The sequence below is a fragment of the Protopterus annectens genome, chromosome 10.part0, assembly GCF_019279795.1.
Source record: "Protopterus annectens isolate FY-2018-M chromosome 10.part0, PAN1.0, whole genome shotgun sequence".
Lineage (NCBI taxonomy): Eukaryota > Metazoa > Chordata > Ceratodontiformes > Protopteridae > Protopterus > Protopterus annectens.
Genome location: NC_056744.1, coordinates 22630766 through 22645271, shown reverse-complemented (window position 1 = coordinate 22645271; position 14506 = coordinate 22630766). Strand labels below are relative to the sequence as shown.

The 14506-nt window shown below is 39.1% G+C and overlaps 1 protein-coding gene across 2 annotated transcripts in view; it reads left to right on the top strand.

Moving 5' to 3' along the window:
* UNK (unk zinc finger) overlaps positions 1 to 14506 on the top strand; it is an 874631-nt gene that overhangs the window by 627554 nt on the left and 232571 nt on the right. For both annotated transcript variants that reach the window (XM_044084965.1, XM_044084967.1), the window contains one exon: positions 9121 to 9177. In XM_044084965.1, coding sequence (XP_043940900.1) covers positions 9121 to 9177 — 57 coding nt within the window. The remainder of the gene's footprint in view (positions 1 to 9120; positions 9178 to 14506) is intronic.

The following is a 14506-nucleotide window of genomic DNA, read 5'->3' as shown; positions in this document are numbered from 1 at the left end:
TTGGAATAAAGGATGATGAGTATAGGCATGGTGTAGCTAAGGTATTTTTTAAAATAATGTGAGATATTCCAAAGTGAGTTTATTGTGTAGAGATTTTGGTTTGGAGTTGTTTAGTAGGTTTATTTTATGGGGAGGTGGGTGAAGGTCCTGTAGAAGAATATGCAGGGGTACAGTTAATTCGAATGAGGATAGATTAGGGTATTTTCTTTGTTGGAGGGGGTAGAGTGAAGAGGTAGGTGAAATTTTTGTAGTTTGGGTAGGGAGATTTGGGTCGGCCTAGCAATGGTGATAGGTAGAGGATTTGGAGTTTGTGAGTTGTGGGTTTAGAATGGTTGGTTTAGGAGTTCCAGTTTTTTTTGTAGTTTTAGAATGGTTGGATTGCTAGTACTAATTATATTGGAATTTTGGTAGGATAGGGATAGGGAATTTAGTCAGTCTACTTTCTTGTTTGAGATGGTTGTTGGATCAAAAAGGTCTTTGGTTAAAGTAATGTTTAGTCAGGCTTTGTTCTAGTGGGGATAAGTGTTTGTATTTTGCCAGGATTGTGAGTTAGTACTAGGTTTTATCGCGTATAGTGGCATGGGGGCATGATGATCTAGAATGGTATTTGTTTTTTGTCTTGCTTGGTTTACAGAGTAGTTTTGTGGGAGTCTTTGTAAGGTAACCAGTTAATTAAGGTTTCTTCATATTGAAAGATTAAGGTGATGATTTTTTTTAGTAAGAATAAGTTTTTTGTTGGGAGGTTGTATGCTGTGTAGTTTTTATGGGTTATAATGTAATAGTGAGAGTGGTCACTATAAAATGGCTTTGCAAGTGAGTGGGGGCACAAAGGGATCTAAGATAGGTTAATATATTTGATTGGTGGTCGTATTGAAATTGCATTTATTTGAAGGTTTATAGAACGATCAATTTTGATGGTTTCCATGGGGTTGATGTGTGTTATTTTGGATTAAGTTGTTTGCATAGGTTCAATGCGATATTAAAGTCTGGTTATTGCATGTTTCAGAAAATTATTTTGGTAGAGGTTTGGTTCTAGGAGTTAAGTAAATATGGGGGATTTTTACCTTTATTGCATTGAAGCGCAATAAAATTAGAATGGTTTGTTGGATTGAGGGAAGGTGGAGGATGTAATATTAAGTAAGTTTGGTGGAGAGTATAATATTTTACATTATTCAAGTATTAATAATTATGAGGGAAAGTTGAATCCAAATTTTTTTATTAAGGTTCTAAATTAGATCTTTTATTACCTTTATGTTTTTCATTGAAAATTTATATAATATTTGAGCCATACCTGATTTGGATATTATAGCTAAAATGTTAGAACTTTTAGTAGTGCCGGGAGAGCAATTTGTTTATTTACCAAAGTTAGCCTGATATATTAAGAAGAGCTATATATAGAACATACTTCAAGCAGCCTTTGTGATATAGAAATATTTTTCATATGTCTTTATGTGATGTTGTAAGGTTAAGAATGCTGGATTAGGGTGTATATATCTCCGTCTATTATAGACAGAATGAGTAAAGGATGTGTAATTGTGATATGTAGCTTTGTTGAGATTGGTTTTGGCATTATGGTGAAGATATTTGATACAAATGACATGATATTTATTATGTGGGGTGTATGAGTTGTAAGTATAAGTGTGTTTATATGTAGGTAGTGTTGATGGTATTAAGAGTAGAGATTGTGTTTATGTGGGATGCTAACATTAGGACTGAGTGGCAATGGATGAAGTTGTGTAGTATGATTGAGACAGAGACTTAGAGAAGTTGATGTGTTTAGCCCAATATAGGAGATGAGGTGTGTGTGGGCAGACAGATGTGTTTAGGAGTTAAAGACACTATATGTATAGTGGATTGAGATGAGTGTAATTGGGTGGGGGTGGGGGTGGAGTGTTTATGTGTGATGATTGAGTTAGGAATTAGAGAGGGAGGTAAGTAGGCGGGGATAATGTAGGTGGAAAATAGGGATGAGGGTGGGATTATGGGGGCAGGGAATATTGTGGTGAGCCGTGGTGGGGCGAGCAAGGTCTTATATAGTAAGAGGTAGAAGAGAGAGGAGAGGAGTGGGTATGGGGGTGGAGGAGAAGTAAACTTGAGTAAGTAAGGGATGAGGGTAGGGGATGTAAGGTGTAAGAGAGGTATAGGGCGAGCAGGATTGGGGCAGGGAGTAGAAGAGAGGGAGGTAGTTAGGCCAGTGGGATAAAAAGAGTAAGCAGGGAGACTAAAGGGACAAGGAAGGCCAGGTGAAGGTGTACAAAGAAGTAGTAAGGCATGATAGCAAAGGGAGTAGTTAGGGGGAGGTTAAGAAACACCTAGAAGCACCTCTGAAGTCAGCAGGTACAGGGTACTAAGGCCTAAATACATCCTAAGCAAACCTTCTAGGTAGGCTGTTAATTCTGTTCCAAGACAAAATTAGCAGACCTTCTGAGTTTGTTTCCTCAAAGTTTGCTTAAGGGTATTCATTAGTGGCAGAGCCACAGAAATACATTTGATAAAGCTGAAAAAGAAGACACCACTAGGAAAGAAATTTGAAAAAAGTCCGGTAGTATTCCTGCACAAGGGATGAAGCATCGCGCTTTGTTAACAATAGAGGGTAAACATGTAACTTCAGCAGCAATAACAAATGCAGTAATTGTAAAAAATACTCAGTTCAAGAAACAAACAACACAATATGCAAACAAGGGTATAAACTGTAATTTTGAACCCAACTGTTAAAACTGCTAAAGGGCAGGGAACAAATGCAAACCTTTGGCCAAAATAATTCAACCAACACCTGCGGCATATGTGAAATTAAACAATTCAGGTACTGCTGAAGTAAAGTAAATGTATATACTGTTTTTAATACATGTCATAACTCATTAATAATGTTAGACTTTGAGCGTAACCAGTAAAAAACAATATGCAGTTCAACTCAGCTGACCCTAGCGCGTAAAACATAGTACAAACACCTGCTCAGGGGAATAACTAATGTTGTCAAATACCCAGCGCTTTAGTAAAAATGCAGTACTTGGTGTGTAGCGTTCACGAAATTAACCAGTGTAGTAATAACTAAAGGAAAAACGTAAACGCGCCAGTGAAAAAAACGCGCTCTAGGGCCATCTCTTGTGTTGTCAATTCTTCCACTGCTACTAAGCTATATAAAGTGTGATAAACTATAAAAAATACGCGCGTCCACATAGTAAGGGAAAATCGACCTAAAAAATATCACATTGATTGATGAATAACTAAGTAGCCATAACGGGTAAGTTAGCCATTTAGCTCAGTCTTAAGCGCTTTAACACTAAATCACTAGTTCACTACAAACTGAACAGCCACCATTAAAGAACGGCCACCACAGAATAAAACTTAAAAGGATTTGAGAAAAAATCTGTCTGCTTCCACGCAGTCAAAGTGCAATTGGCAGCAACAGTCAACAAGAACAGTGTGCACATCGCTTAAAAGCACATGCTGAAAAAGCTCTAGGCAGTTGAGTCCTCGCCACAGCACAGTTGGGCTACTTTAAGTTTAAAACTAGGCAAGGCAATGTATGATGGCGTTCACTTGCACGAAGCTAGTATTTACTCCAAACAGTCAGTAAAGAAGGCAGTCGATGGACATTAACCAGGACAAAATGAACTTAAACCAGGCAGTCAGTAAAAACAAGTTTACAGTCGAACTACCAGCGCCAAGACAAAACTATAACCAGAGCACAGTATTTAACGACAAGACCGTAAATAGCAAAGTGCAACTGACATTCTATAACACCATTCAGGATACAGTAATATAACACATTAAAGCAAAACAGAAAACATCTTCTATAACACAATAAACTATACATAAATCACGTATGTAGCTGCTATATTAAAGCAAACAAGAGGCTATGCAGCGAGGAAGAAGAAGCGGCTACAATTGGCATACATAAATAAGTAGGTAGGGGCTGGCACATAAAAGGGGAGGGGCAAATAAGTGGGGAGGGAACCTCCATGGCTAGGGAAAAGCTACAGGAGGGAGTGAAAGCAGAAATGCACCAAGTGGTGGGGTAGAGTGGAAAAGGAGTAGAAATATAGGAAGGAGATGGGGAGGGATCAGAAAGTGAGATGATGTAGGGTAGAAGGAGGCAGGATATGTAGGGTGTAGTACATGCAGCTGTAAGTAGTAGGAGGAAGAAATGAAAAAAATAAAAAGGATAACGAAAAATGGAAGAAGTGATAGCACCATGGTAGTTGGAGGCAAAGAAAAAGATAAAAGGACAGGGGAAAAAGAGAAAAAGGAGAATGAGATAGAAAAAGAGGAAAAAGAGGAGGAGAAGAGCACCAAGAAGAGAGGAGCAGGAGAAAGTAATAAAGAGAGCAGAGAGGAGGAGACAAGTGAGAGTAGGAAAACAGCAGGTAAGTAAATGCTGATAGTAGTACTAGTAAGGTGTAATAGAGAGTAGTATGTCCCAAACAGTACACAGCAGATGCACAGTAGGAGGATTATTAGAGGAGAAAGGGCAAAATAGGCAAGAGAAGAACTTAGCAAGGAAGACTAAAGTAAGTAAAAAGAAGTAGGTAGGCTGTTGTATATCCTGGTAGGGGGCAGGGCAACTTGGGAAGTTGGCATCTGTAGTACAGACAAGGAGAGGCTAAATACCTTACTACCAATACCTTCTGGGAACACTGGAATGGATTAATTATGTGGGGGATGAAGAAGCAGAGAGGTTTAGAAAAGCAAAAGGTTTTGGGGTGTAGTATTCAGGTGTAGAGAGCCAGGCTGGGTACTAAGGATAAAAGTTTCACAACCTTCAGAGGTTAAATCTGTTCTGAACAAGGGGGATGAAGTAGCTGAGTTTGTTTGAAAAGCAGCTGGTTAGGTATTCACAGGAGCAGGAGCCACAGAGGTACTGTTTGATAAAAGTTTCACAACCTTCTGGGAAGGGGAAGGGAAGGATTGATTCTGGGATGAAGCTGAGCTGAGTTTGTTTGAAGTTTTTTTTGTTGTCAGTCAGGGCAGAGCCCAGTCAGACAGAGGGTACTGTTGATAAAAGTTTCACAACCTTCTGGGAAGGGATTAATTCTGTTCCTGAACAAGGGATGAAAGAGTTTTTGTTTGTTTGAAAAGGTTTGTAGGTATTGGTATTCAGGGCCAGGCAGAGGGTACTGTTGATAAAAGAGTTGTTGCCGATGCAGCTCCACGTTAGCACCAGGATACACAGCAGCCAAAGAGGGGCTTTCTAAAGAAACTGCCTGATCAACATGAGTTTCTTCCAGAAGTTTTCTATACTTGCAACTATATGTGTGTTTTTTCCACATTTCTTCCTTCTCATCTGGTCCTTCACCTTATATTCTTTCTTTTGTTTTTTTGCCGCATTCAGTTACTGCTTGATTTTTATCTACTTCTGGTATGATTTCCATTCCTGCTTGATGCCGATGTGCTTCAGCTAAATTAAGCAGAAAAGTCATCTTAGATTTATTCTCCACATGTTTCAAAACTTTCACTACATTTGGGTCTTGTGAGGTCGGCAGATATGTGTGGAGTCCCACAATTGCAGATCTGTACATGTAATCAATTTCAAGGAGACATTTCCCTCCTTCAGAATGGGGAACATATAATCTTGGTATACACTGATTTTTATAAATCATTTGGTGAGCATGAAGCATCTTCTTGTTTTCCTATCCAATCTATCCAACATGTTTTGGGGCCAGTCAGTCACTCCAAAACTGTAAGTTAGGACAGGAAGAGCAAACTGGTTAGTAGCTTGGAATTTGTTCCTAGATGTCAACATTGTTTTCAAAAGTAATTTAAATCTTCTAAAGTACTCATTACGTTTTATTTGCATTTGTTCATGTTGATCCTTCATCAATTCCCAAATATTTATGCACTCCCTGTTGCTCAAGTTCTTTTATATCACATTTTTGTCCCAAACTGATGTTTTCCTGGTGCTGCAGTTTTCCTGCTTTAAAGGTTGCTTTTGCACACTTATCAAGGCTAAATGACATTCTTATATCATCTGAAAAAGTTTTGACAATCTGCAGCTGTGCTTTCAATTCCTCATCTGATGACCATCGACACAGAGAAGATGAAAAGTCTTTATACTCTCTTGTTTTCTAGGAGCCAAATTGTAGCCATGGCCTAAGCTGTTAAGTAAACAGCTTAATGGGTTAATGGCACGGCAGAATGGCAATGGTGACAGAGCGCACCCTGAATATACCCTTTTCATTTTTATCCCTGGGATAATAATCTGTCCTTTGTCATGACTTAATTGCAAAGTGGTCTGCCACTGTTTCATGGTCACTGTAATGTAGTTGATCAGTGCAGGGTGTATCTTATACATTTTTAAGCATTTTTTTATCCATGAATGTGGGATACTATCAAATGCTTTGTTATGGTCAATCCATGCCATACTTAGAAAGTAATCACTTTTATGAACTTTGGCATGAAGGTCAATATGGCATTTATGGTTGCTGTAGAATATTTTGTGTGTTACATTTCAATGATATGTATAGGACCTTTGATATTTCTCGTAGTCTGTGGGCATCCTAAACTTTTGTGAAGTAAAGATGGAAATATTTGACAAATTCGTTTTGTTTGTCATTCATTTGTTGCAAACATCTAGGTTGTAGGTATGGTTGTGTGATTCTTGATGCCATAGGTTCACATTATGGGCACGTACGTATCCCAGTAGTGCACTTTATTGCTGAATGCCTGGCTTGATTTATTGATAAATTACTGCAGTTCTTGGGTTACTAAAAATGTAGAGGTGGGGTAAGTTGCCAAAGAGTTTCAAAGTACTGACTTCAAGGGTTTGAGTTTCTTGCTGCCTTTGAAGTCCAATGAATATTCTGAGGGCATGAGTGAGCAGTCAATCTGGTTTTGCTCTTCTAGCTATGTACAGCACATGTAGTACACATTAAAAGTGTGCAAGAGGCATCAGTGCCTTATGTATTTGTAGAATTATAACCACACTGCTTTGTGCTAATCACCTTGTGCCATACAGTGTGATCAGGTTTGCCGTGCACTATGATTGACTGATGATGTTTTCCTGATAGAAAAGTGGCTGGTCAGTATACTTAAAGGAAATTGCAATGGCCTCGGAGGACATGTGCCACTCATGTAGAGGATAAGGGCCTTCATCATAAGGACATCTGTGCCTTTATTCCTTTTTAAAATCAAGTGTCAGATTCATGATTCCTTTTATAGATTTTAAAATCAATTCTTAAAACTCACCTCAGATTTGCTGACCCCCCCCCCCATAGGGAAGAGCATGTTGACATGTAATGAGGCATTACCGGGGTCATTGAGGCCATGCTCCCTTCAGGGAAGTGGGGTCACTAAACATTGCTATTTATTAATATAACATTAAACTTAAAATAATTGAATCTCTTGATAATGCATGTTCTTTATCAAGATGTTAAATCCGTTTGTCAGTATGCATCCACGTCAAGATATTGAAAGCATACTTCAGTAAAGCTGCACTGACTTGAATGGAGGCTACCCCATTTAATCTTGATAATATGTTATGTGTTGGCATGCTCTTCCTTGTGACATGGGGGAGACATGTCAGCAAACCAGTGGCAAGAGTAGTTAGACTTGGATTTTAAAAAGTAGTAAGGGAGTTCTGAAGTTGCCTCTCAGTTCTAAAAAGAATTGAAAGCTGCAGTGTGTGTCTTAGAGAGCAATGATGGCACTGCGATCAGTGTTTGCTCCTTCAAAATATTATTTTAAAGGAGAATCGCACCCACAGACTCAAAAAACATGTTTATTTCATTATGGTTTGGTGTTTCCTACATTTTAAAATCATTCTGGGACTATTTACACGTTTTTAAATATTTTTATACATAATTTCTCAGTCTGACCACATGGGGTGTGGCATCTTGAAGTAATTCTGATTGTTTAGTCTGCCTCTAGGTATCCTGCAATGCAGTGCTTGTCTGTAAAAAAAAAATTACATCACGCAGGCTTCTTTCTTCCTAAAGCTCCTATCACTGCATTGATTTTACATGCATACACTGCTGTCTTTCGCGGTGGTACGACGGTAGCGTTGTTACCTCACAGCAAGAGGTTCTCCCGTTCAATTCTTGGCTTGGGAGTGCCTTCTGTGTGGAGTCTGCATGTCCGCCCCACGGTTGGGTAGCATTCGAAAGACATGCGTGTGTAAATGGGCATGCCTTCGTTGAAGATTGGGCATCGAGGTTGCACCTCGGTGTTTTGTATAAAAATCTACCGCCAATCATTAGCGGACCGGAGTTCCGCTGTGGCGACCCCTTACCGGGAAAAGCCGAAAGACAAGCAACAACACTGCTGTCTTTCAGTCAGTTAGTTTTAAGTAGCAGTTCATGCCATTCAGTGACTACTTAAAACACAAACAGTGCAAATGGCTCAGAACAGACTTTCAAAGTGCGTTTTACTGCTGCTTCTTTTTAGAATGGCTAAACTGCAGTCTTTTGTGAAGCCTGAATTGTACTAGTTTGACTCATCTTCCATCCCCCTTCACACCTAACTTTCCTAGCTGTCAAAGTGCTAAGGGTAATTTGAGCTGTTACCTGCTGTGATTGACAGCTCACAGCAGGAGACTTGACTCATGTACTGTTCCTGGCTCTAGCCTTTACTTTCTGTATGGGTAGGGGAAGGACCAGGGAGCTGTGACATCACAGCATGGGTGGGTTTTTAGGACGGTAGCGGTGATGTCAGTTTGGGGAGGGAAATGGCCAGAAATCTACCTGTATTCAGTGGCCTTGATGATGTCAGTGAATTGGAGACTGCAGCAAGGGTGGGACAAAAGTTTTTTGAAAGTGAAACCACCACAGTACAGTAAGGTACTGTTCTAGTGGAGAGAACAGTCAGTTTAAAATATTTTAAATGCTGTATTTTTGTTTATTCATAGCAGGGACAGTAAATAGGGAGAAAAAAGACAGAGAAGTTGAGCATTTAATAATAGAAACCCATTGTTGTCCTTTAATGACAATACCAGACTTTATAATTCTGATGCTGACTGATTACCATTAATTTGGTATATATTTTACAACTGGCTGTAATTTGACCTTGCATGCAGATGTTTTATTAGCAGTATGTAGCAAGATGCTTTAGTTAATAAATTTATGCAAATAAAAAATACATCTAGTTACCATGATGTTTTTGTCTTATTGCAAAATATTTTTGTAGGTATGGGCCAAAGCAGGGACCTTACCAATGAGCCCCATCACCTCTACAGCAGTATCGGTAAGTAATCCATTTTCAGTTGCTTGGCTTGTAGTCTTCTATTAGTTGATAAACCCAGGCGGGTGGGTTTGAAAATGAGTGCATATAGCAAAATGATGGGTCCAGTAAAATCAGTAGTCAGAATCTTGTTATAAGGATGTGTAGGCTCATACAGAATAAAAATAATTTGTCAGTGCCAGATTTTGCTTACAGTGGAGTTTCAGTTCAGCATTGTTGGTTGGAAGAGGAGTGGTCCACAAAATTAAGAAGAAAGCAGTAAAAAATAATGATGAAAACAGTACTTTACCACTGAATTCCAATTGTTTTTCTAGTAGTGTCTCAAGACCAACAAAGCAGTCAAAGTTAGAGTGCAAACCAAGAAGTCTGTCATTATTTGTAAGTGATGGTTTTGTTATGTACGCAAGATACTCTAGAGAAATTGCTACAATACTTTGATGGAGTATGAAAAGGAAAAAAATATATTGCTGTGGTTAAATGACTGTAGTGATTTTTACCCTTAAATGTCTATAGTTTAAGAATTCTTTATTATTGTCTCAAAGACAGCTCCAGTCACTATATGTGCCAACCTATGGTTCCTTAATTACATGGAGAGCTGGTAAACAAGTCTTACTCATATTTCTGTTATTGCGATGGTCTATTCTGGGACAGTGGTTGAAATATATATATTTTTTGTCAGTACAACCAAAGTAATGAGCACAGAATTTGAACTGGGATTTAGTAAGCAGCACTGGAGGACTCTGGCAAGGAGAATAAGGAGTGTAAGGTTGTCGTCTGCTCATCTCTGGGGGGGGGGGTAACCAGTGCTTGTGAAGTACATGGGGAAGTGTGACTTCTCTGGTAGATCTTGTAGGAATCACTTCCTCTGCTTGAGGGGAGGGGCAAAGTCTGTTTGTTGTCAGAATCCTTTGTGGAAGTGAGAGACAACCAGCCCAGACAACCTGTTAGACAGCTTCCTCTTGCTCTGCAAGCCTAGTGTTCAAGAGGAGAGTAGGGCCAGAAAAAAGAAAAACATCTAGCCACCTCAATGATTGTCTCAGTGGTGGCCCCTCTGGTCAACCCTCTTCCCTGCGACAGGGAATGAGTGGGCTGATTGGCCAAGAGGGAACTGATGGTCTACAGGCACGGAAACCAAGTGTTATGTATATGTATATGGATCATCTTCTATTTCTCGAATTCCCATTTAATTGAATGATGAGATGATGTTGCCAAAAAGTTACTTTGTTTTCGGCAACATTGTCTCGTCTTTTCATCGTTTGATTAAATGGGAATTCCGGAAATAGAAGTAGATCCATATATACTGTATATATATATGTGTGTGTGTGTGTGTGTGTGTGTGTGTGTGTGTGTGTGTATATATATATATATATATATATATATGCATCAATGCACAAATTACGAAGCACGCACCAGAACTGAAGTGCACGGACCTAAACAAACACAGATCAGTAATTACAGCACTTCAAAACATTCTGGATGGAAAAAAAGCATTTATTGTATTCCATTAGCTTGCCGTAATTCCACAGTTCCACACAAATCAAGTGAAACCCTTCCAAAAACATTAGAAAACAATAAATAATTTGCAATAGGCCAGATACACTGGTAACCACCGGCCAGCGACAAGGAAAAACAGACCGGTTTCGCCCTCTGTCGTCATCAGTGCATACAGCTGATTGGACGGTGGTTACCAGTGTATCTGGCCTATTGGGAATTGTTGTTTTGTACTGTTTTTGTAGGGTTTCACTTCATTTATGTGGAACTGTGGAATTACAGCAAATAAATACAGTGTTTTATACAAGTTTTCATTGTACCAAAAAACATGGATAAGTTCTGTAGATTTGCAGTTAACTTTTACTTCACTTGACAGTGGATTTGCTTGCACCTGTCAGGTGTAGACACATGCTATTCACTGTACTTTCTCCTCACAGGATTTCAGGTACTTACCAAGTTTATAACCAAAGGATACCATTGAGAAGCTTAGCCACACCACCTAGTACTGGTGGGAGACTAATAATCCCCTCCATTTAGTAGATGTTCTCAACATATTGCCAGTGAACAATTGTGATCATCCATCCAGTCATCCAGAGTGGTTTTAATGGCTGCTAGGGAAGTACTCTATTTAATATGCAAGGGCAGCCTGTTCCAGAAATTGTGTACATGTTGGATTAGGTATCTGTCATGCCATCTGGTGGTGTTTGTGTAGTGTAGTTTGAGGTCTCTAGAATTTTTGTTTGCTTTACTACTAGTTCTTTTCAGGTGAAAGAGTTCAAAGAGTGCAGGGTCTCTCATACCAGTGAAAGTTAAACAGAGTTTACCTTTAGGAGTTTGTATGACATTAAGTAGATGTACAGGGCTTTTTGTCTATCAGCGCAGCTAAGGGTACTAAGACCTGAGATGTTTTTGTTGAGGATGCATTGCGGTCTCTCTGGTTTAGGTGCTTGGCAGGGTACATGCCGAAGGGGGCATTGTATTCAGTAATGGGCCAAATAATGAATGACTAAAGTGGGGTTATAACTTCTTTGGACCTTATATAGATACCACAAAGGATATGTTGTGCAAGGTAAAAGGATTTTCTGATGACCACATAGAGATGACAGTCAAAGATGAGTCTGATATCAACATATGTACCCAAGACCCTGATGTCTGTGTCAAATTTAACTGGAATATTATCTATTTGGTAAGCAATAGTGGTGCTTGGTTTACCAAAGTAAACTATGCTGCATTTGTTCATGCTAAGAGTAAGCCTATGATTAGAATATCAAGCATTTGTTTGGTCCAGCCATTGCTGGAGAATTTGAGTATCAGAATGGGATCTGATAAATGCTTCAGTTTGCCATCATCAGCAAATTTGGTTAGCCATAGTCCCTTGATATTAGCTTTAATGTCAAAGAAACCCTCCAAAGAGGAGGGAACTCAGGATAGATAGAGCCCTGCGGGGTAATTTGCCAATTCCAGCACATGGGAAAGCATTAGAGGCACTTACAAGGTGCAGATAAGCAATGTGGACGGTATGGCCCTTATCCATGGCTTTAGTAACTCTTTCAAAGAGCAAGTTCAGCAGATATAATCTGCCTTTTACAGACCTGTACCAGTGTGTATCTAAGAGTATCAGGTTAACTTTATAATTGTTTATTAGCTCATAGCACATTATGTAGCCCTGCAAATGATACTAGTGAGACCAATAGACCTGTATTTCTGTGGGTCAGTAGAGGGGCTGCCTTTATGCAAAGGCTACAGTTTGCTGTCCTGCACACCTCAGGGGCATAACCAGTGGACAGATTCAGGTTGAAGAGTTGATGGGGTTTTCCTAAATAAGATTGACTCTTCTTAGCAGGCATCCAGGGATATTGTCAGAATCCATGGAAGAAGTAATTTTAATTTTGGCAAGTACCAGAAGGACTTTGACAAGTTAATCTCAGGAAAAGGGATGTAAAGAGGGGAATGGAGGGGACAGAGGGGGTGTGTAGATGGTGGATGGAATGAAGTGGGAAGAGAATCTGTCTGCAAAAATGTTAAAAATGCCCTTGCAGGTAGAGAAGAAATTAACATTGGTGATGGTTTAGTTCAGAATTATAGGTTAACCCGAAGCTACTAATGTAAAAAAAGAAGGCCTTATTTTTGTCTTTTGAATTAGTTGCAGTTGTAAATTCATACATTTCCTAATGGTAAGTTTGACAGACTCGCAATTTTTAAATCCATTTTATAATGATGAAGTGGACATCTTTTAGTGATGATGGGGAGCAGTTTCTTTTTATTATAGAGTTTGTTGATGTGGTTGTTCCATCGTATAGGTTTAGATCTAAAGTTGCCATTATGCTTACTGTGGATTGCTGCAAATTGCCTCCTTGCATCTGTCCAAGAGGAAATAAAATTCAGAGCAGCAGGCAGGAGCAGACTCGGGTTCAAGTTTTACTGGGAAACTGTACCATTTATGGTTGTCAGTAATGTCAATAAATGGTATATAACTGGTTCTGGAGTAACCTCTGAATGCAGAGGAGTTAGTAGGGGCCATAAAGCAGGTTTTTATAGACAAGCTTACAAGTGAGATGGTCTGATTTGACTAAGGGAGGAGGCAACAAATAGGGTAGGGGGCACTTTGATCAAGTTTATTAGCATTTAGCAAGTCCAGAAATCTCTACGCATATTGCTGTTGGTAGTGAATGTTTGCCAGTTTTTGTGGTGATAATTGAAATCACCTATAAGAAAGGCATTTGGATCAGCTGCTGTTTTTTCTAACTGGTTAAGGCATTCTGCATGCTCGGAATTCGTTATAGATGGGGATATGTGATTAGCTGTAATGTGATAATTAATTTTATGGAGTGTAACTTGGACTTCCACCAGTCTGAGATTTGTATCATGTACAACCTAGTGAGAAAAAAATTGGGTTACAAATATAGATATTCCCCCACAGTTGCAGGTGGATCTGAATGCGTAAAATTATGTCATAAAAAAGAACGAGCACCATGGCTCAAATAAAAACAAAACTTTTAATAAAAAATAAAACAAACCAACCAACAATACAAGGTAAGCACTTTCACAGCCCTCACGCTTGCTTCTTAAGACCTATTAACAGTGCTACACCTGAACAAATTTAACATTCCAGGCAACCAGTCATTTGCTGTGAAATAGAATTACTTAATAGAGAGAGAAAGCCCAGTAAATGCTGAAGAAGACTAATGTAGGAGTGGGCATGCCTTCAGCACTGGTTTAAGAGAAACTCTCTCATTAATACCTGGGTGTTTATCTGCATTCAGATAGATAATCCACTTCTGTAAAATTCTTGAAGTCACCACCTCTTATATTTGGATTAAGGGTAAAAGCATCAGCACAGGTGTCCTCTAGTAGCAGCAGCTGTGGTGTTAATACGTGTGCTCTGTGGCTAAGGTAAGCTTGGAGCTGTCTACAAGGTCTAGGATTCATAGGCAAGGATTTCTTTACTACTTCAGATGTGCAAGTAGTGTTTCTTATAGGGCACATAATATGGAGGTTTTATTATTTTTTCTTATTTATATATTTTTTGTTGTAACAATTCTCTGTGTCTCTGAAGCCAAGCACACTGGTTTCTGCAAATATCCCTAGTGCCAAAGGGCCAACAGATTGAATCATCATCCCTCTTGTTTTACATCACTTTGGTAAATGGGAGTATTTCTGCCATCTTTAGATATCAGTCAATGCCATGGAAACAGTAATTTATGAAACAGATCCAATGCATTGCATGCAATAGGTAGCATTAACCTCCACTACTGAATGTACATATTACTTGTACACGCAAACAAGTCACTACAGAAAATATAATGAAAACGTGTAGAGTAATATGATGTACATTTATGTA